Source organism: Pyrus communis, chromosome 1 (assembly GCF_963583255.1).
Source record: "Pyrus communis chromosome 1, drPyrComm1.1, whole genome shotgun sequence".
NCBI classification, from domain to species: domain Eukaryota; kingdom Viridiplantae; phylum Streptophyta; class Magnoliopsida; order Rosales; family Rosaceae; genus Pyrus; species Pyrus communis.
This window is the reverse complement of record NC_084803.1, coordinates 18,463,900-18,485,483: the sequence shown is the minus strand read 5'-3', so window position 1 is coordinate 18,485,483 and position 21,584 is coordinate 18,463,900. Positions and strand designations below refer to the sequence as shown.

Here is a 21,584-nt window from a genome sequence, read left to right as displayed (position 1 = left end):
TGTGAATATAAAGGGGAAAATAGAGTGAAGATATCATACAAGAGAAAATAATAAGCACGCACACCTTGTTAGGAAAAGATTAGCTAGACTTCGTTTGGTGAGCTCGTAGAGGTTTGCGATGCACTCTATATCTGTATATGGATCATATAACTCTGCGAAGATATCAACGAGGGCAGCAGCAAGGATTCTTTGGTCTTCCGGAAATGAACCTTAGTCTAAAAAACTTTCCATGATGGCAACCATTTCCTTATCCACGGTATCCAAGCTTCGTTCAAGGCAAAAATGAAATTCAGTTTCTGAATCCAGAATAGAAAAACCTTTAGACCATTCAAGCACTCTTTTTTTCCCTTGTCTCTATAGCCTGCCCGAAAAGCAATCTCCCCACACTTAATAGCAAGAGGATATTCCTTGAAATGCTCAACTATCTGCAGGAAATTTTTCCAAAACGAAGTCAACTACCTTTTAAGTTGCAGAGCCAAAATTCAAGTTACCAATATGAGAATGGTAACTATCTACATTTCTTTATTCTAATTTTAGTTTTAGTTCACAAGTATGCATGCAGCTAAAATATCAGCATTGAGGGTTCTGGAACTGAACCCAAAGGCCCATCCAATGTAACTGCAAAATGTGGGGGTTCTGGAACTGAACCCAAATCAATGAAATTTTTCTTGCTTTTGTATCACAATATTCTCTCTGTTTCCTACCAAACCATTTTTCTGTACAGCAGCCAAGGCCTCCATTGAGACGGCCAAGTTCTCCCTCGAAATAGCCAAGTTCTCAAACCCGTTCCTTACTCCCTCCCCATTCAGTATCTTCAGCAACCTGTTTAGACCTTTATCCAGATCGAGAAGTTGTTTAGCGTATTTATACTTTTTGAAGCCTTTCCACGGGCTATGCTTGGAGCACTTGAGAACCAGCTCTTCCCCATTCGCTTTTTTTCTCACAATCTTTTTCACTTCCTTGTTTGATTGATCCATCACCTCTTTTGATCAGCGGATTTAACGTTTCTAGCGTGGAATCGAGACCTCCGAGCGGAGCTCTTTAAACATCATGGTCTTGTCTTTGACATCCTTAACAACCTCATACAGCACAGTAAACAATGCTCCTACAGCAGCACCTCCAAAAAGCTCCCCATATAAGTTGAATGTAATCGTAGACATGACAAATCCTTTATAAATTGCAAATAAAGCTCAAAATTGAGTTATATGACAAAATAAGTTCTAAAAAGAATCTATAACGTCAGAGTACCCAATCCAACTGTAAGAATGGAGGTTCATGTACTGCAGTACCTTCCATTTCACTTTGCTTCCGTACCACGTCACTCCGTTCAATTTTCTCAGCAACCGGTTTTTTATTCCTGACGAGAAGCAACGCCTCGTTCACATCGCTTGTCCCCTGCACATTCAGCATGTCTAATCCAGCTGTAGGTGATAAAGTTCAGGTAATGCATTCCGACCTCTAGTTTGAATTTGATCATGAAGGATACTACTTTCTTCAATTTTGCTTGATCACCGCCTCAATATGTTACACTGAAGCAAAGTCTGCTTCACATCTCTTGCTACTTGCACTTTCAGTATATTGCACAGTTTTGAAGCGATTCACCCAATCTGAGAAGCAAAAACTAGAAATATTAGTATTTGATTTTCAACTTAATCGATACAGTGACGAATTGGGTGGCTCCGCTTGCTCAGGAAGGAGAAGGCGCCGTAATAGTGGGAGAGGCCAGACCCCCTCCTTCCTGAGTCAAAGGTCAACCGCTGAAGATTCAAAGTCCAACTGCCCCTATTGTCAAAAAGTCGTATGACTCGTTTTTTTTATTTTTTTTATTTTTTTGCGTGAAAGCAGCTGCCTCCGAGTTGATTTAATTCCTAAAATTAAAATTTTAGGTCTTTGATTACAGAGTTCAACAAAGAACGAAACTCACACTTTCCTGATTCTCTATGTTAGTAAACACATAAAAAGTTACAAAAGTGAAATAATTCTTACTCATAAATTCATAAATAAAGTAAATGTAGAAAACTCAAGAAATTGGTTTTACAAAACTATCTACTGTTTTCCAAACTTTCAAAATAACGGTTCTGTAAAGATTCTGCTGGTAGGAGTAATTTGAAGATTGGTAGAATGGAGGCAAAAATTACTCCCACTTCATGTCAGACCGGTTTCAAAGGATCAGCCGCACTTGGGGAAGGTTCACTTTTCTGAAGCTGCTCCAATGTTTTTACCACGTCGTTCATGTTTGGCCTAGACTTGGGGTCTGCTGCTAAGCATGGAATTGCTAGATTAACAACTTTGAGAGCGTCACTCAAAGAGTACTGTCCTTCAATACGAGCATCAAAAATTTTGAAAACTTTGCGTTTGCTGGCAAGGTAAGGCTTGGCCCATTCAACTAAATTGCGTTCTCCGGATGGCCGATTCATGTCCACAACAGGTCTGCCAGACACCATTTCGAGCAGAACAACCCCGAAAGAATACACATTACTTTTGGCAGTTAATTGACCTAAAAAAACAAAAATACAGAAGAAGAAAAAAAAAGGATTAGAAGGGAGTGATCATGCGTTGTAGATCAAATCTAAGATAAAAATAACGCATTGTGGTAGCTGCAACACTGGTGAAGGTGAAGAGTGGTGGAGACGAGGCCTCTTAGAAGTATAATCTAAGTAGAACAATTTGTCCCTACACAATTTTAACCTACAACACTCATCAGTAATGCAAATAAAGGATGGAGAATGTCCTAATCCATGAAACGTAGCTCTTGTTTTCAGCTGCAAATATTTGGGATGTTGTTTTAAGTGATCAAATTGAACTGAACTGATTAATAAGACATGAAGTTGATGGCGCAAACACAGAATATTGCAAGAAACAGAACGTGGCCATTCAAAACGTACACATGTTGTCCCCCTTTTCGGGGTAGTTTGCTTTTGTAAGTGAACTCAATACTGTAAACTAAAGTACCTGTGGCTATATACTCAGGAGCTGCATACCCATATCTCCTCCCCATGACCCTTGTTCTGGCCAGATCAAAATTTGTAAGTTTAGCATTGTTCATCTGTTGTTTTTCAATAAAAATTTGATGTGTGAGCAAATCTACACTAACTCTTCCAGAAGGAAAAAAAAACAATAGTTAAAGGGTTTTTATCACGGTTGGTTCCCGAAAATTGTACATTTCAATCAAAATCGTCACTGAAATAAAAAAAATCAATCAATTTGGTCCCTAAAAATAGATCTCCCAAATCAATTTAGTCCTTCCGTTGTCTTTCCGTCAAATTTTCTGTTAGTGTAGTGATGTAGCACCGAGTAGGTCCTATCTAATCATATGGCGCCATGTCAATAAACTATGTATTAAAACACGGTTTTTTTTTTTTTTTTTTTTTTTAACTAAGTGTTGAAAAATAAAAATAAAAAGAACAATAACATTGTTGTCTTCATCTCACTCAGGTGGAGAATTGAAGATATTTTTCAAGCAATTCCAATCAATTAGATTTTCCCAGCAACCAAACAACTGGTAACAAGCTTGGGATCTCAAATTCATCGGCTAGGAGATTGGGCCTCAGCTTCATCGAGAGAGAGAGGAAAAAAAAAAAGGGCCATGTCTCGTCACTGTCGTGGTAGTTCACAATCTTCTCCTCATGTTGAATCTGCATCGACTTCATGTCCTCCCTTCTATTGTCCGGTCCAATCGGCTATTACGGCTTTCTCACTGCCGTGTTCGTCATGGCAGCATTAATCTTGGCAACGGACGGCGGAGATGAATTGGGAGGCTGCGTGTGTCTCATTAAAGAAGACGATGTTTCTTTTTTTGTTTTTTTTTTTTTTTGTCTTTTTAGTTTTGGTTTTAAATCTTTTAAAAAATTGGTTTTTATGATTGATCTACATGGCGCCATATGATTGGTTGGGTAAGACCCACCCATGTGCCATATCAGCATACTAATAGAAACTTTGACGGAAAGACAACAGAATGACCAAATTGATTTGCAAAACCCATTATCAATAACTAAATTGAATTTTCTATTTCATGGATCATTTTGATTGAAAGGTCTAATTTCAAAGACAACAGTGTTAAAAGTTTCACTTACCGAATCCAGCAGGATATTAGAAGTTTTGAAGTCACGATAAATCACTTGCAGATCACTGTGAAGAAATGCTAGACCCTTAGCAGCACCAAGGGCAATCCTCATACGAAGGCTCCACGGAAGTGGTTGGGAGGAAGAAGACCCTGTTCCACCAACAACATTTAAGTATCCAAATTATACTTTGTAGTGAAACAGTTGATCTCCTTAGCAACGGTAATGCTGATTTTAACGATCAAATGGCTAAAGAGTGAAGGAAGGTCATAACTCACCGCTAAATAGATGTCTATCCAAGCTTCCGTGAGGCATATATTCATACACCAAAAGTCGGTGGTCATCCTCTAAGCAGTAACCAATCAACCTCACAAGATTTTCATGATGCAGCTGCCCAAGGTAGTTGATTTCCGCCTAGTGTTCAAGAGGCTCCACAAAATTAATAAATGATTCTCTAAAAATGTTACGAGTAAGACTATCTATTTGTAACAACTATTAAGGAGCAAAATGTAAGAATAATCTGACCTTTAAAGATCAAAGAAGGTGAAGTCATACCGGACTTCAATAGTAAGCTTCTTCTCTCTTGCAAAAACAAAATGCTCGACTCACAATAGGTCGAAGTCCAATTATGAGACAGTTTTACTCTAAGAGCAGTGACCTCTATTATATAGACATACAATCCGTACGATTCTCCAATTAGAATCCTTGTAGGAAACCAACATTTTCTCCCAATTTTAAAATAAGTGAGTAATTTATGACCTATTCCCGGTCTCAATCCTCTATAAACTAGGACAACCAAACATCTTCTAATAAGACTCAAACCAATTTGAGCTCAAATATCTGGCCAAAATACTCCTACACTTGTGCTCATATTCTAACAAAAGATTCATCAAGACTGTTTAAATATATTAGTCTTTCTAACTAAACCCGACAATTCATCCACAGGGGACTTTGAACAAAAACAAATCAACAAGGTATTAGGAAAGTGCATTTAGGCCATCGAATGATAGAAGTGATACTCACCAACCATTCTTTGTCACCCGGCAGAAATTCTTGGTTAAGCCTTTTCACAGCAACAACCATGCCAGTACCAGGCTTGGCAGCTGTTAGTAGATTCTCATCAACCCACCCCTTAACACAACCTGAATATCCTTCACCCAAAATGCAATCAGAACAGAAGTTCCCGGTGGCTGTTTTCAGTTCATTAAATCTGAATTTCTTCACATTGGAGGACTGCACGATCTCACCCTCTGTCTGAAAAGTTGAAGGCACCGAGGTAGTCGACAGTTTGCTACTTGAACGCAATCCTAGACATGACAAATCCCATATAAATAAAGCTCAAAATTCAGTTCTATGACAAAATAAGTTCTAAAAAGAATCTATAACATCAAAATACCAGAATACTATGGCTATGTTGGTTTGACTCCTATATCAAATCCAACTGTAAGAATGGAGGCTCATGTACTGCAGTACCTTCAATTTCACTTTGGTTCTGTACCACACCACTTCCTTCAATTGTCTCCGCAACCGCTTTTTTATTCCTGACAGAAGGCAATGCCTCCTGCACATCCCTTGTTCCCCGCCCACTCAGCATATCTAATCCAACTGTAGGTGATAAAGGTTCTGGTAATGCATTCCGAGCTCTAGTTTGAATTTGATCTTGAAGCACACCACTTTCTTCAATTTGCTTGATCACGACCTCTATATGTTGCACTGAAGCAAAGGTCTGCTTCACATCTCTTGCTACTTGCACTTTCAGTATATTTAACAGTATTTGAAGCGATTCGTCCAATCTGAGAAGCCTGTCAGTGTATTTACACTGTTTGCAGCTGGCCCACAAGTGATCTTTGGCGCACTTGTCTATGAGCTCTACACCATTCTCCATTTGTATTCTAAAATCTTCGAGTCGCTCCTCTGCGCGATCTAATATCTTCTTATGTTTTGTTACCTCTTCAATCAATGGTTTTAAAGATTCTAGGGTGGATATAAGATTTTCAAATAGTGGTTTAAACATCACAATCTTGTCCTTTGCTCCTATAACAGCGTCAAACAAAGCCAAAAACACTGCTTCTAGAGAAGCTCCTCCATCAAAAGATGTCACTGCATAATTACAACACCATCAAAATAAGAAAACTTGTAATTGTTTCAATCAAAAGTTCAGGATATGTGAAAGGAAAAAAAGTGAGACACCTCACAAATTTGGAATTAAATAAAAAAATTCATTTATAAACCAAGAACATAATCAAGTAAATATTAACTTTTTACATCCACTTATAAATCTGATCATTTGAGAAAGAATGGAAATAGCGAGAGTCATTCAAATATGGAGTTAACTGCTCTATTATCTTTTCCATTAATAACTGATAAAGAACAGAACTGAGAAGAAAGAACCGTAAAGTTGTAAACATAGAGTTTACATCTCTATTCAAATAAAGAAATATGAAATCTCTTTTTGTGTTATCTTTTCAACACTTGACACCAGAAATAAATCCAAGCAGTCAAACCTAATCTCTCATTTTAAGAATACACATCAACCCAGAGAAATCACAACTAGACGCAGGCAAAAGTTCTGCCAAACCAGTATATATCTTGTGTGTTTCTAGTTATTCTCTATTTGAAAGTTTAGTCTATCGTCGGGTACATCAACAAGTTACATAAGGGAGTCGAAAGTCTTACACACTACCATCAAAGAAGGGTGTTAAGCTCTTGCTAGCCATGGGCGTCAATATTCAATGAAAGCAAAATCAATATCAGATGATCGGGTTTAATTACCATATGTCTGATCTAAAATTAGCTAAATATTAAGTAATGCTTATTGCTACAACAAACGCTATATTCCAAAAAAGGCAAAAGAAAATCGGCAGCAAGCATGTCTATAAATTTAGTTCCAATCAACTCACCTTGTTCCCCACCATTCCCTTGAGTTTGCTCTGGCGGAGCGGTTTCTGTACTACTTCCGGAAACCAAATTCTCCAAGCCACTCCCTCCTTCCCCAGCTCTCTGCTGCAGTAATTTCTGTATATCCAACAGTCTTCTGTTCACTTCATCCAATTTATCTCGGTTTTGCCTCGACAACAATAGAACCTCTTTCACATCCCTTGCTTCCTGCATCTTCAATTTTTGCAGCAATCTTTTGAGAGCCCTATCCAACTCAACAATTTGGTCAGTATAATCATACAAACAGCAATAGTTCCACATTCGAAAATTCGATAACTTTACAACCAGCTTTACGCCTTCCTCCATCTGCATTTTAAGACTTTCGATTTCTTCGTTGGGGAGACCCAATTCCACATTATGCTCTTCAATTTGTTGGATGTCTCTCGGTACTAGGGAGTCTAGTGTAGATTTGAGGTCTCCGAGAAGCGATTTAAAGGTGCTGCTCTTGCTCATCGCTTGCTTAACGCCGTCGTAGAGCAGCGTAAACAGTGTTCCGCCAATAAATTCTAGTGCCATAGTTACCAAGGCACTCCCAATACAGCAAAATTAGAAATATTTGTGTTTGATTGCAACCTACAATTTGGCCAACCTTATTCAATACGGTGGCGAATTGGGTGGCTCCGCTTGCTAATGGAGGAGGAGGCGCCATGAAGGGTGGAAGAGACGAGACCCCCATCCTCCTCCCTTCCACTCTTGGTCCCTGGAGGCTACCATCAGAAGTCAAAGGACGAAGCTGGAGCTGAAGAGCCAAGTGAACTGGCCTCTCTTTTGGTATTTTGTTGTATTGCTTTCGCGTCTTTTAGATTGGCTTTTCTGTTGCGCCTCTGCTCTCTTTTGGATTTTTATGAGGGACAATTTTCATAGCAGAGCCACTGGCTACAGCTGTGCTCTCTCAAGTTTGAATTTTTTTTTTTTTTTTTTTTTTTTTTTCATTGTCGTGTGCAGAGCCACTGGCTACAGCTGTGCTCTCTCAAGTTTGAATTTTTTTTTTTTTTTTTTTTTTTTCATTTTCGTGTGTAACCATCCTATCTTTCTTTTTTTTTTTTTTTCTTTTTGGAAACTGTAACTATCCTATCTTTCGTCGACATAAAAAACGTTATCAGTAGGTCTAAATTAAAAGACGGGAAGATTTACAATGATTTAGAGGGAGGACTTTCCACTCAAAATACATGGGCAAAAACTTCACGTGCATGGAGGCATTTATTGGACCACAAACATTCCAACAAAGGAATTTGGAAATGTAAAATACATATCACCAAACGTGAATTTTGTGTCTTCATGGCATATTGATAGGATTTTTACCATATATGAAAAAGAGTTTAAAACACCTATAAAATACTTGTAAGAGAATAAAACAATTGTTGTATACACGGCTCAAGCAAGGTTGGTATCCACAATCATTGATATGAATAATCTAAAACCAAATCTTAGTTAACTATTCAACACAATATTTGGAAAAGATTTGAAATTGTGAAATCAAACAAAGATTCTTTGAAAAAAAAAAAAAACAAAGATTGAAAGAAAATAAAAGTAACTAAATTGACAGAATTAAAATTGCCACTAAGGAAAACAAAGGTTTTAAAGAAATGGAATTGTTATTAGCACTCCAAAAATCTCATTTGGCATTCCAAACTTTATATTATTAGAAAGAAAAATACACTTGTGACGAGTGTAGAATGAGATTTTTAGACTGCTAATAATAATTTCCTAAAGAAATTGCCATTAACATTCTGTTGACCCTAAAAACTACCAAGCCTACGTGGCGCATAGTCCGAGTAATTAATAAGCTAACTACGTCATTCGATTGTGTGCGGGGTGTGCCAACTCGTCGGCCGAGGAGTAAAATGTGTCGATGTCGCGTTGAGCGCACTGCTAACTTCTTGATCTTGCAACTGCGGGCGAGAAAGGAACACATCTCGGCCTTCGGGTTCTAGAGCCTAAAGACAAGGCTGCTAGTTCTGCGAAGTTCAATATCAAATTCAGCTTTCAATGTGCCGAATGTAGTAACCTGTAACATCTTACTTCGCTGAGAAGGTTAATGACATGACCTCTGCCAACAAGGATTCGAAAATCCCTCTCGACCGAGACTTGGATAGATAATCAGTCGACATCGACGCAGTGCTGTTTATCCAAACTGAAGGTGCTCCGTGGACGGCTGATTATACGGCAACAGTGTTGTTTATCCAAACTGAATGTGTCATCGGTTGCCTTCACAGTGCTGTTTATTCAAACTGAAGATGTGTTGGCGGAAAAATAAAAATCTCAAGGTTGTTAAGAGGTTTTACGTAGAGCGAGAGTTTGCGTAAGGCAGTTTGTGTGTTGAATTGGAGGGGGCTCCTGAATGTTGTCTGTGACACTGTATTTATAGAAGCAATTGTTATGTGGTGCGGCTTCACACTAGTGTAGGATTTTATTTCAATTCAAAGTCATCAGCTAGGGTCCCAGTCAAAGACTTCTCAAGGTAAGCAACAACCTATCTTTTAGATGCCATCATTATCTCCTTATTTCAAGCAAATAATTAGCATGCAACAGCCTACGGTGCTGGAACCAAGGCATGCAAATAATCAGCATGCAAGTTTATCCCCTAGCCATGGATTCCCGCAGGACTCGGCAATAAAGGGGGCATTGCCTCTAGTAATTCAAATGCAAGTTTAACTCTTAATCTTTCCACCAAATTTGTCTAGGTGCAATCATGCATTTTCAAATAACTGACTCGATCACATATTCCAACCCTCCGTGTCTATGCATGTGTCGACTAGAGAATTGCAAATGAATTGCAATTCTTTTCATGACCATTGGTTATAATATAACCATTCTTCTTTAATATTATCCCATGTCGAGAAACCCATTTCCAAACAAACGTCAGGATATTGATCATATTTAGTCTAGATCAATTGATATATTATTAAAAGATAATATCATGGTTAAAACCACAATATATCCTTCGATAATAATTATCTTAACTATTCTGCCATCCAACGGTTGAGAGCTATGTTCATTAACGGCCTTGATTGCACGAGCTGATAGTGTAAAATTGGGTCCAAACGCATTCTTATGTAGTTATATCAATTGCTTATTAGTTAACACATGCAACTTTGAAGGTTAGGTTTTCCTAATGCATATATTACTTATGGCATTCAAGTTAGAACGTATATCTAACATGCAATCGGCCTGTGGCATTTAGATCAAGTCTAAAAATATAAGACTCATTAAGCTTTGTGAAAACCTTTTCAAAAACCATACAATCCTTAAGACATGGGATTCGCCTTAAGTGAAATTACAATTATCAATTACAATAAGCATTAATCAATTTTAGAGGGCATTCCAATAGAAATTGCATCCAATTACTTGTCTAAACATCCTAATGACGCATTAAGACATATAAATGATTTAAACACAGTGTTCCATAATTCAAAGTATGCATGCATAACTTCATAAGCAATTAAAAACAAACTACATATTTATGTTAAGGTTCATAATTTTGCCCTAACAAAAGAAAGTTAATTACTCATATTCATGATTGAAATCCAAATAAAATATTATTAAGATTGAAAGATAGAAAAACACCCTTGTAGTCTGAAGTACAAATGCAAAAGTTGTAGCAAAAAATTCTCCAAGTGATGCGAAGAAAAGCCTAATGCACGGCTAAGTCTATTTCTATTACTACAATTAAATTCTTTCTAGAAAAGTTTTAAAATAAAACTAGGAAAATAAATAATTAGGTTAACTTAGGAAAATACATTCTTATTCAATCATGGAGAATTTGCCCAGTCATAGATGCTCCACATTTTCAAACCAAATCAGCTCCAAATCAAGCCCAAAAGGATGGGTTGGAAAAATTATAACGTCCCCAGAAACTTTCAAGGGACAAACTTCAGAAAACACTATCTTCATAATCAAGATGCTAAATTAAGCATGTTGAGCAAAAATTGTACACAATATGTAAACAAATAATTCACTTGACACAATTTCACCCTTGTTCATTTTTCTGAAGAGGGTTTTATTAATTTGAGTTCGATCTATTCTAGACTATGCGTCTAGTAATTACAATCCTTCGTTAAAAAGAAAAAACCCTTTGATTCCAATATGAATAAATTGTAACTTGGGGATTTGGATGTTTATTTGATTTTGCGACTGCACCTAGGTCGAGCCCTAGATTGCCTACGTACCCTCTTGAGCGATCAAGTCACTTGTAGTTCGTTTGATTTGATTTGAGATTTTTAGTGAGTGAATGACCCACTAAAGAAAGGATTTGGTGTTTGGTTTATTTGGTTGAATGAACCAGGGATTCGGTTTTGTGTTTGAGCTTTGTGATTGCGTCTAGAATATGGTACTAGATTGCCTACGTATCCTTGGCGGAATCAAAATGGCGTAGTTCACAAATTTGTTGAGATTTGATGCCTTATGCAATTTCAACTCATGCAGGTGAGGAGCATTTGATGCCTTGTGTAGTTTCAACTCATGCAGGCAAGGACTTTGTTGGAGCATTTGATGCCTGTTTAGGCTCTTGCAAGCGAGGACTTTGAGTCACTTGGAGCTGAACGCGACTTCATGTTATTTGAGTCTTGTCATAGCTTCGTGCCATTTGATATTTGATACGGCTTTGTGCCATTTGGGAATTGACGTGGCTTTGTTCCATTTGAGACTTGGCATGGCTTTATGCCATTTTAATACTTTTGTAGTTTTAATGGGAATTTGACCAATTGATTTAATGTGGGGTGAGTTTCACCAATTGTTGGACGTGGTGTGAGTTCTCCGTTTTGAGATGGTAAGACCATCGAACTTCGTGCTTTGATATGGCTTGTGTCCATGGTATTTGAAGTGATTTACGTCCTCCACAGATTTGATGTCGGCATCGTCTTCACACATGATGTGGCTCCATGTTTACTTGCACCATCTTCAGTCAATGATGCCCATGCTTATAAGGTCCACGTGAGTTGCATTCCACGTTTTAGAGGAGCTCATATTTTCCTCCCTTGCTGCAGCCTTCAGTGTATTTGAAACTCCACAAGTTTGACTTATGAATCAAACATAATGATGACTAAAATTAATAACTTAGTCATAGTCATGATTGATATTTAAGTCACATGAGTTGCCGAGGCAATAGGCTTTGGACGCTTATTTTGGTTTACATCCACTTATTGTCCACTTGCTCTCCATGTGGTGGTTTCGGTGCTCAGCAGAAGCAAAAAGGATAAAGAAGGTTTTGCCTTTTGTATCAAAGAGAGAACAAGACCTTTTTTATTTGGACTTTTCAATTTCAAACTTTCAATGCCACGTGAGTTCCTTATGGTGATCATGATCAGGATTTGCCATCTTTTCACCATTTTCTGATAATATTTTGCCTCTTTTTCTAGGGAATCGCATGCATTGGCATCCAATTTGTTTTGCTCTTCATCATTTGTTTGCACTCGCACTTCCTTTCTTCATCGAACTAGCGAGAGCTCCAGAAACTTTTAAGAACATTGCAGCGACATGTCCTCGACCTTCGAAGCAGCAACTCGTTTTAATATTTAGAGCAGTGTTCATTATATGAGGAAGGCAACACTGCTCTTTGCTACGAACTCCATCGAAACAATATGAAAACAGAGAGTCATTTGTTGCAGTAGATTTTTTGGGAGCCTCCTCAACACACGAACAGTGATCGATGACCAAACTTGAAGTCTGGCCCTTTGCTTGCTTCCACCGAACAGGAGGAATTTTGTTTCTTCCTATCTTTCTCCACCAGTTTAGGGCGGCAGGAGCTGGGTTGTGGTGGAGATGGAGGAGTGCAGACAACTTCTTTCTCAGGACGGAGCATGGACGATGAAGAGCATCGATCACTCAGATTTGATTGGAACTTCACAGGGTGGTTTAGACCACCCACAAGAATTTCATGGGGCTAACGGCAGCGACAAGGAGCGGAGAGCGTCTGGCTATAGAACTTCGTCTCGAGCTCCGTCGAGTGGTATGGACCACTTAAAAATTCATGGCAGCGACGGCTCTGCAAGGAGTAGCACGGACTGCACTTTTTCTTCTCGGCATGGACGAACTTGCTGGGCAGAGAGGTCACGTCAGGCTGCTCTTGGTGGAGAGTCCAGATCCTCTCTTTCTTCGTTTTTCTTTTAAGCGTTGCTGTCTTCAAAACCTTTGCCGTGTCGATAAAATGCCCTGACTAGCAGATTTCGACCGTCCTGTTAGATCTCACATCGTCTATGTACATGCATTTTGAAAGCTCACTGGTTTTGGAGTTCATCGGAACTCCAAAGTTAAGCGAGTTTGCGTGAGAGCAATCTCAGAATAGGTGATCCATTGTGAAGTTCTCGTGTGAGTTCCCAGAAACAAAACTGGGAGGACGTGGTCGGGACTCAAAGCAGATAATATCATGCTACAGCGGAGTCGAGCCCGGAATGTGATGAAGCCTGGGTTAGGATGTGACAGTCCCCTTAAAGATCATTTGCCGGCACCTCCGTGTCTACATAGAGACATGCTATGCCGAAAAAATGCTTAACGAGTAGGTCCTGACCGTCCCATACATATCACCTATCTTCTGGTACCTCCGTGTCTACCTAGAGACATGCTGTGCCGAGAAAATGCTTGACGGGTAGGTCCTAGAATTTTTGAAGCATTTTTCTCTGTCTTCTAACTCATAAACTGCTGCTGGGATTTCTTGACCATCCTTTTATGCCAATTGGTTGCGTTTCTCCGAAAAGGCAAATTGTTGGGGGATTTGGAGACAAATCCTAAGGCCTTGGAGAATTCCATGGGTTTTGGTGGAGAATCCGAGAAAGGAGCGGTTCAGCCTTGGAAATTTGAAGTGGAAATAGGAGGTTTATCCTTCTGATGGTTACGATGGTGGAAGTTTCACCATTTTCTTTGCTTTGGTGAAAATAAGCAGAGCCAAGTCTTCTTTTTTTTCCTCTGCAAGAACTGAACCAACACCAAGACAAAGAACAAAAAATATAAATATAAACAATAAATTTATACCTAATATTTTTGCTCCCTTTGCGGTGTCTTTCTTGCTTTGTTTTGCTTTGCCGTCCGTTCTTCTCTGCTCTCTTCTCTGTGTCCTTTTTTTTTTTTTTTTTTTTTTTTTCCCCCATTTGCTTTTGTTCGATGCCTTTTTATAGGCAAACGGTGGACATGGCAGTTGAAGTTAGTGGAATGCTACTTTTCTAGGATGTGGAGATGCGGAGAGAAAACCATCACTTGAGTGGAGAACGTGGGAGTTTTGGAGAGTTCTGGAAACACACAACCTCTATATTTGGTTGCCATGTAGATGACAAACTCCACCAGACTTATCACACATTGAGGTCCACATGTACATGGGTTGTAGAGTTTTTTTTTTTTCTCTCTCTTTATTTCTTATATATATAGGGTTTAGGACTCTACTATGTTTTTGAAGTCTTTCTGTTTTTAATAAGGAAAATTAATGAAAAGAACATGAAAACTTTGAGTTTTAATGATAAAGACAAAATAAAGGGTAAAGTGAATAGTATTAGAATTGACTTTTTAGTGTAAAAATATGATTTTTCGTTAAAATGAACAGTACCGTGCACTTTTCGTTAAAACTCCATTTTTAATAAGACTTGCTAATATATGTTGTTTGTGAAAATATATGGCTCAACAAAGTCCAAAAGGTCAATTTGCTAGCATTGCGCACTAGACCTTAATTAATGAGGTGTGATATCCGCATACTTTTTTTTACTTTTCACACGCTCTTCTAATTTTTAGTCATCAGATCAGATGAATTGAAAAAGATCAAATGACAAAATTTAACAAAGGGATGTGAGAAGTAAATGTGTAGATAGCACCCCTAATTAATTCATCATTGTCCAACAGCTTGGTTTAATATTCTAGAGCTTTGGCACAAACAATTTAAAAGACTTGTGAACCCCGCTTCAAGTAGAAATACTCTCAAACTCATTTTCATTGCTTTTTACTTAAAAGTAGATTCACATGTCATACAGTTGAAATATAAACCAAATTCCCACAAAATAATAAATTAATGCTAAAAATAGGATAAAAATATAGATTAATATCCACTCATCACATATCATATCTTGTAAGTGGCAACTGCTTGAGATCTAAAAGAGGCACGCACACCTTCTCACAACGGAGTAGGATTCTCTCCTCTCTTTTTTTTCCTCTCCTTCACTCTTCTTCTATTTGAATGGTCACGGTTAAGCCACGTCAATATTTTATATTAATTTTTTATAAAAAGAGAAAGACAAAATAAAGAATGTAAGAGGAGAGGATGGAAACGGATGGAAAAATGAGGGAAGAGAATTCTAGTCCTCTCACAACAAGATTAGTCAGACTTCGCTTGGTGAGCTCTTCTAGGTTTGCGATGCAGTCGATGTTTTCGTTGAGATCATGTAACTCAGCCAAGTGCCAATATGAATGAAGGCAACAGCAGGGATTCTTTGGTCTTCAAGAAATGGACCTAGGTCTAAGAAGCATTCCGTCCCAGAATGTTTACACCGTTTAAACAGTCTTTGGTGCCAGATCTCTACAGGCTGCCCACGAAGTGATCCCGCAACCACTGTAATTGCTAGTGGAACCCCCTACATCGCTCGACTATCTGTTGCTGGCCATTAAATATCTAAAATGAAGTCAATTACCATTCAAAGGTGAAGATAAGAAAATGGATAAGCAACTAGTGTGCTTTTAGTTGTTATTGTTTTTAGATCGAGTTCATAATTGACATACAGAAGCATATCTGTTGAGTACATTTGCAGACTCAGAATTACCTCTCTTGCAAGACCTTCTGGAAAGCATATCCGTTGACAAAACTTTGTAGCCAAAGTGGTTTTCCCCAATCCTCCAGGAGAAATCAGCATCAACAACAACACCTTTTCATTGTTCAATAACATCATCTTCGACTCGGCAAATCAATCTCATATTCAATTTGGCTGACCTCCGTAGATATATTCGTTACCGCCTCCATATCTCTTATTTCTGGCGCTCTAAATATAGCTAACAGTCTTTGTAGAGATTTGTCCAAATCCACAAGTTCCTTGGAGCGTCTATACATTTTGTAGCCTTTCCAAGGACTAAGCTTGGTGCATTTCTGAACGTCTTTAAATTAACAATTCTATATGTAAACCAAGTGGTTCTATGTATACCTTGTAGCACACTCTTCTCTTCAACGGGTTCGAGTTCCGTCTCTGTATTGCTTATTGAAACCACGGCCTCCATGATTTCACTTGCTTCCTGCTGCACCTCCAGAGCAGTATCTAGCGGTCTTAAAAACGACCCATGGAGTTCAACAATTTGTTCACTTTAGGCCTTCCTATGTGCAAGGTCTCTGCTTCCTCAGGCACCTCCAAGTACACTTTTCGGGATGGTCTTCTAGCAGTAGCAGCCCCTGCTTCCAATCGGGCAAGTGCTTAGCCATTTTGCTTAACCTGTCATTCTTCTTGACGCAATCATGCAAATAATTGCCGAAGCTACTATACCAGCTGCCGGAACTGAACTTGATGCTGATAGCAGCGGGGAAATAGTGTACGCAATTTAATTGGAGGTTAGTGGGAAAGAGTTTTTTGCTGTTGGTGAAAAACTAGTAAAAAATAGAGAATAATAGATTATTTGCAAAGAATAAGAGATATGGAGACCACAAATACGATAGAGAGACCACATCTGCTACATCGATAGAGAGACCACAAATACGAAGGCTCTGATCGAGTAGCAGGCCATATCTGCTACCGATGATCTACTACATCGCTAGAGTGACCACAAATACAAAGGCTCTAATCGACAAAGCGATAGAGAGACCACACCCATTAGCCAGTAGATAGATGGTTAAGAGATGTGAGAAGCATGTAGGGGATGAGAGGGAAGTGATGAAAAAAGGTAGGCATTAGAGGGTTTTTCCTGTCTGTCCTGGGAAGAAAAAAAAATTAAAATAAAAAATTCATCAAATCTTAATCAGTATATAGAGAAGAAAACCAGGGAAATCCAAGCCAGTGGAATGATGCAATATCTCATACAAACACCAAATGAGAAAAAGGAAAAAATAAACTGGAATACAAATCACACAGGCCATTTGCTGCAATACTTATCGTGGAAAGATAGCTCTCAAATCTGCAGTCTGTGGAGCCAATTCAGGTTGAATTCTTCTTTAGCCACTGTTATTTTGTCGGGATTTGGAAAGACAGATTCCCAAAAATTTCTTGCGTCTTCATCACATATCACTTTCTCTAACTGCTGACCAAGATCATAAACTGACACAGGCAGCACATTCAATCTTGAACATTGTGCCATGTTGATTTTTCTTAAACCATTCATCTTACCAATGCATTCGGGCAAATCCTTAATGCCGGAACAATTATATATGTCAAGAAAGCACAACTTATCGAGTTTCTCAATCGAGCCTGGAAGCTTTTCCAAGTCTGTGCAGGACCTTAGCCTCAACACTTGCAAATTCTCCAGCTTTCCGATGTCTTCAGGCAAGACAGATAGCTTATGACAGTTGGTGATGCTGAGAACTTTTAGGCGGATAAGATCACACAGCTTGGCGGGCAATTTCACCAAATCGTTACAATAGTCGATGTGCAACTCCTCTAGGTATGGGAATGTCTCAAAAATTTGGATGGAAGAGTTTCCAAATGCTTGACTGACGTTACACATGAATAAAGATATCTTCTTTAGACTCTTTGATGGAATGATTTTCTTGCTTATCAACGGGATCGAAATACGCTCTAATCTTAGTCTCTTTAGATTAGATAAAGAACACAGCAGTTCAAACTCACTTAGCTCAGCAAGTGAGAAGCCATAATTTGTGACCACTAGAACCTTCAACATGTGCATTGTCTTCATAAACTTGGGTAAGGCATAGCTCTTTGCTTGAAAATTCAAAACTAGAACCTCGCCTTTTGGTAGATCCATGTTGTGCCACTCTGTTGAAGACGATTCGCCTGCAAATAAACAATGTGCTATATGATGTGACTGTGGGGAGAAATTAATGTGAAATTACGTTTGTGAGCTTGTATGTACGTGATTGTACATATGTATGTATCTATTTTATGAAGAAAGAGTTCAGAGATGCCAACCAGTTAAGACAGATACTAAGCGAGCCTTCTTTGTTTTCTGCTTCTTCTCTGTCCACCATGGTGGAAGCTTATCTTCACGTATGTCTACAATCAGTCTATATCCTATTGGGTCTTCATCATGACTCGCATGGATTGATAGCAATTTAAGCATATCATGTTGGATAACAAAATGTTCACCATAGTATCCATCCAAATCCCTAGTCCTGGTTGTGATCACAATTTAGTTTCACAGAAGAAATTTCTGAAACGTGCATATCACAGTAGTAAATTGGTAAAAAAAGTAAAGTTTGAATACCTTGTGACTACAAGACTGACCAAATTGCGGAAGGTGAGCTCGTATAGGTTCACCATTGACATGTTATCATTTGATCCCTCATATAACTCTGCCCACATATCAAGAAGGGAAGCAACGGGAATTCTTTGGTCTTCAGGAAATAAAGCAAGGTCTATGAAACAATCCTTGACAGGAGCCATTTCTTTATTCAAGTCATCTAAGCAACTTTTGAGGAGTGCAAGCAAATTTTTCTCTGAATCAAGAATAGAAGAACCTTTAGATAATTCTGTGAGTTTGATTTTCCATTTCTCCATAGGCTGATTGCGAAGTGACGTCCCTATGGTTGTAATGGCAAGTGGAAATCTCTTACAGTGGTTTATTATCTGCAGTCCAATTGTCCCAAATAAGGTGAATAACTATCTACAGATAAGTGGTAAAATCTACGGGTTCACTTGCGTGCATGGGTGATTTGTGTAGTAAGTGGCATTTTCTGTAAGCAGGAATGCATAAATAAGGGCATATACATTAGAAACTCGAAAATAAATCACCTGTTTCTGAAGATCATTTGGTATGTCACAGCTCGTATTTGGCAGGTTTGCTGAAAGACGAAAAAGAGTCAGTGCATCTTTATCTGTCAATGCTTGTAAATTATATGGAGGCCCGAATTTCGGAAAATGGTATCTTGATGTCACCAAAATCTTGTAATATGGAATTTTGATTTCATCAAACTTGTCAAGAAGGGATTCTGATGCAGACGGAACATCATCCAAGATTAACAGTAAGGGATTTTGCCCTGCTTCCCTCAAAAATCGCGGCAGCCAGCTGAAAGCAATTTCTTCATTTTCTAAAGCAGGTACCCTGAATCCGGCATGTTGACACAGTTCTTGGACAACAAGGTAGCTGGGCTTATTGGAAACCGTGGCAAAGAAGATATTGTCCTGGAATGTATCTAGCCAAGAAAACACAGAGGAATGTAACATTACTAATTAGAAGAAAAAAGAGAGAAAAGAAGTGATTAACTGTCCTTGCGGACAAACTGTCGACCACACATTGACAATTGTAAGTCCGCAATACCAATTGTATCAACAATATCGAGTGTGCGCATCTAAAAAATGTTTGCCGCATCGTGCATTAACTTTATAGATAGATACCTTTGACTTGCGGATCATGACAGAACATATTTGCCAAAGTGGTTTTCCCACATCCTCCCGGAGCAGTGAGCACAAGCATTGACAGCGAGTGGTCTCGAAGGAGTTTCATCTTCAAGTCCGCCAAAGGCTCATCCAGTTTTAGTGTATTGCTTGGAAGGTCAGGAACTGCACACCAAGTTGTAATAAGGTTTGGGTTTTGATTTTGAGCCACAAGATTTGCATCAATTCGGTTGAGCACCACCGCGGAATTAACTCCTAACTGCAAATTCAGCAGACGCAAGAGTCTTTGAAGAGATTTGTCCAATTCAACAATCTTTCTAGCATATTCATCCTTTTTAATCCAGTTCAGCTTCCCCTCGCAACTTTTGACCAGCTTCTTGCCATCCTCCATTCTTCTTGTAAAATTTTCAGAAACCGAATTCGTTCCGGTGTGGTTTATCTGTGCGATCAGTGGTACCAAAGACTCTAGCGTTGAAATGAGATCGCTGTGGAGAGTTGGAAACATCTTAGCCATCTTGTGCGCTTTTTTGGCGGCATCAAACAGCCATTCAAATGGTACTTTTACAACAGATCCTACAACTGACGCAAGGGCCGCTTCCATAATCACAACAACAACAACCACCCCCCAGCTCTCAAAATCTGAATTCTGAAACAAGGGAGAGGCTGCTTTCTTTTAAACTAATCTTGACACCTCTCAAGTTTTAAGATAAGTTTGGAAGCCAAGAAGCAGCGGGCGCCGCCGGGATTAATCGGGAGAGAAAACGGGAAAAGAATTAGGCGGACCACTGGGACTGGGCGGCGTAGGCGGGCGTTGGGCGGTAAGTGAAACTCAGACTTCCTCTCAACTCAGTTCCTCTCTCGGCGACGGAAAGAATTCACAACAAATCGAAGAGCTTGATGATTAATCGAAGAGCCCATCTAAAAATACGAGTTTGAAAGAAAGAAATTCAATACAGAGGAGATGCGGTGGGTCGCGGCGCTCTTGCTGGCCAAATCGATCTGAACCCTTTCTCTGAAACTCCTAGTTTGACAAGCGAGAATGCATACATACATATATATGTATATTCATAGTCAATTAGAAAAGAATATTTTATTTGCAAAACTTGGTTGGTGCGTAAAAGTAAATTGTAACTATGATCTCTTAACTTTAACTTAATTGAAGCAATGGTCCTTTAATTAAAAATTCATTATCATTGGTTCCTTAACTCATCAAAATGTGCAGCTATGGTCCCTCAACTAAAAAATCATTACCATTGGTCTCTCAACTTTAATTTAATAGGAGAAATGGTCCCTTAACTTTAATCCAATTGTAGCAATGGTCCTTCCAACATAACTCGTTTTGACAAAATTGTTGACGTAGTTGACGAAAATGACCATAGTTACACACTTTGATGAGTTGAGGGACCCTTATTATATAAATGGTTATTCCAACATAACTTATTTTGACAAAATTGATGAAAATGACTATAGCTACACATTTTGATAAGTTAAGGGATCAATGGTAATAGATTTTTAGTTGAGGGACCATTGTTCCAATTTGATTAAAGTTGAAGGATCATATTTACAATTTACTCAGTGCATAATTTCGAAAGGAAAGCCCATTGAAACAACCTAGTAGGGCCACATTGACGAATTTATTACTATCATAAAGCATCAAAGAAAAAGAAGGAAACAAACAACTAAAGCCAAATGATTTGCAATTTCCAGGAAACTTGCATTGTGGAAAAATCACCCATAAAACAATAGAAAGGCTCGAAATCCCAGAATGTCTTGGTTGGTGCATAATTTGGAAAGCCCATTGAAACAACCTAGTAGGGCCGCATTGACGAATTTATTACGTCATATTGCCGATGCAAACAAGCGAAAGCATCTAAGAAAAAGAAGGAAACAAACAGCAACTAAAGCCAAATGATTTGCAATTTCCAGTACACTTGCATTGCGGAAAAATCACCCACAAAACAATAGAAAGGCTCAGAAATCCCACATATTACATAAATTAATACACTTTTTTCTCCATAAAAAATAATGATTTTCAACTCTTATTTTCTTTCCATGCAGTTATCTCTGCTTCTCTAGCCGTTCAATTGATAAATCAAAGGAGAATCAATGAAGAGTTGAACAGTGGGGA

The 21,584-nt window shown here is 38.6% G+C and overlaps 2 protein-coding genes across 3 annotated transcripts; both read right to left on the bottom strand.

Annotated features, from left to right (window-relative positions):
- Window positions 1-1,912: 1,912 nt before the first annotated feature.
- On the bottom strand, window positions 1,913-7,914 carry LOC137732629 (uncharacterized). 2 transcript variants are annotated; one of them, XM_068471938.1, is made up of 7 exons: window positions 6,962-7,914; window positions 5,535-6,161; window positions 5,085-5,368; window positions 4,340-4,475; window positions 4,074-4,213; window positions 2,953-3,046; window positions 1,913-2,497 (listed from the first exon to the last, which is right to left on the bottom strand). In XM_068471938.1, exons 1-7 carry the CDS (start codon window positions 7,512-7,514, stop codon window positions 2,151-2,153), a joined length of 2,181 nt encoding a protein of 726 aa, XP_068328039.1. In that variant the 5' UTR covers window positions 7,515-7,914; the 3' UTR covers window positions 1,913-2,150. The 2 variants fall into 2 exon arrangements, with proteins under 2 accessions (XP_068328039.1, XP_068328041.1); XM_068471940.1 differs by lacking the exon at window positions 2,953-3,046 and having other exon boundaries at window positions 2,355-2,497.
- An 8,978-nt stretch (window positions 7,915-16,892) lies between these two features.
- On the bottom strand, window positions 16,893-20,488 carry LOC137739410 (probable disease resistance protein At5g66900). The gene is made up of 5 exons (XM_068478980.1): window positions 19,457-20,488; window positions 18,854-19,254; window positions 18,327-18,688; window positions 18,032-18,234; window positions 16,893-17,896 (listed from the first exon to the last, which is right to left on the bottom strand). Exons 1-5 carry the CDS (start codon window positions 20,055-20,057, stop codon window positions 17,058-17,060), a joined length of 2,406 nt encoding a protein of 801 aa, XP_068335081.1. The 5' UTR covers window positions 20,058-20,488; the 3' UTR covers window positions 16,893-17,057.
- Window positions 20,489-21,584: the final 1,096 nt, after the last annotated feature.

Coding starts and splice junctions, on each gene's coding strand:
- LOC137732629 (XM_068471938.1), bottom strand. CDS start 7,514: ATGGCACTAGAATTTATTGGCGGAACACTGTTTACGCTGCTCTACGAC. Junction 5,369..5,534: donor GAACCAAAGTGAAATTGAAG/GTACTGCAGTAC, acceptor TGTCATGTCTAG/GATTGCGTTCAAGTAGCAAA. Junction 3,047..4,073: donor CTAATATCCTGCTGGATTCG/GTAAGTGAAACT, acceptor GAAAAACAACAG/ATGAACAATGCTAAACTTAC.
- LOC137739410 (XM_068478980.1), bottom strand. CDS start 20,057: ATGGAAGCGGCCCTTGCGTCAGTTGTAGGATCTGTTGTAAAAGTACCA. Junction 19,255..19,456: donor TCATGATCCGCAAGTCAAAG/GTATCTATCTAT, acceptor TTTCTTGGCTAG/ATACATTCCAGGACAATATC. Junction 18,689..18,853: donor CAAATGATCTTCAGAAACAG/GTGATTTATTTT, acceptor ATTGGACTGCAG/ATAATAAACCACTGTAAGAG.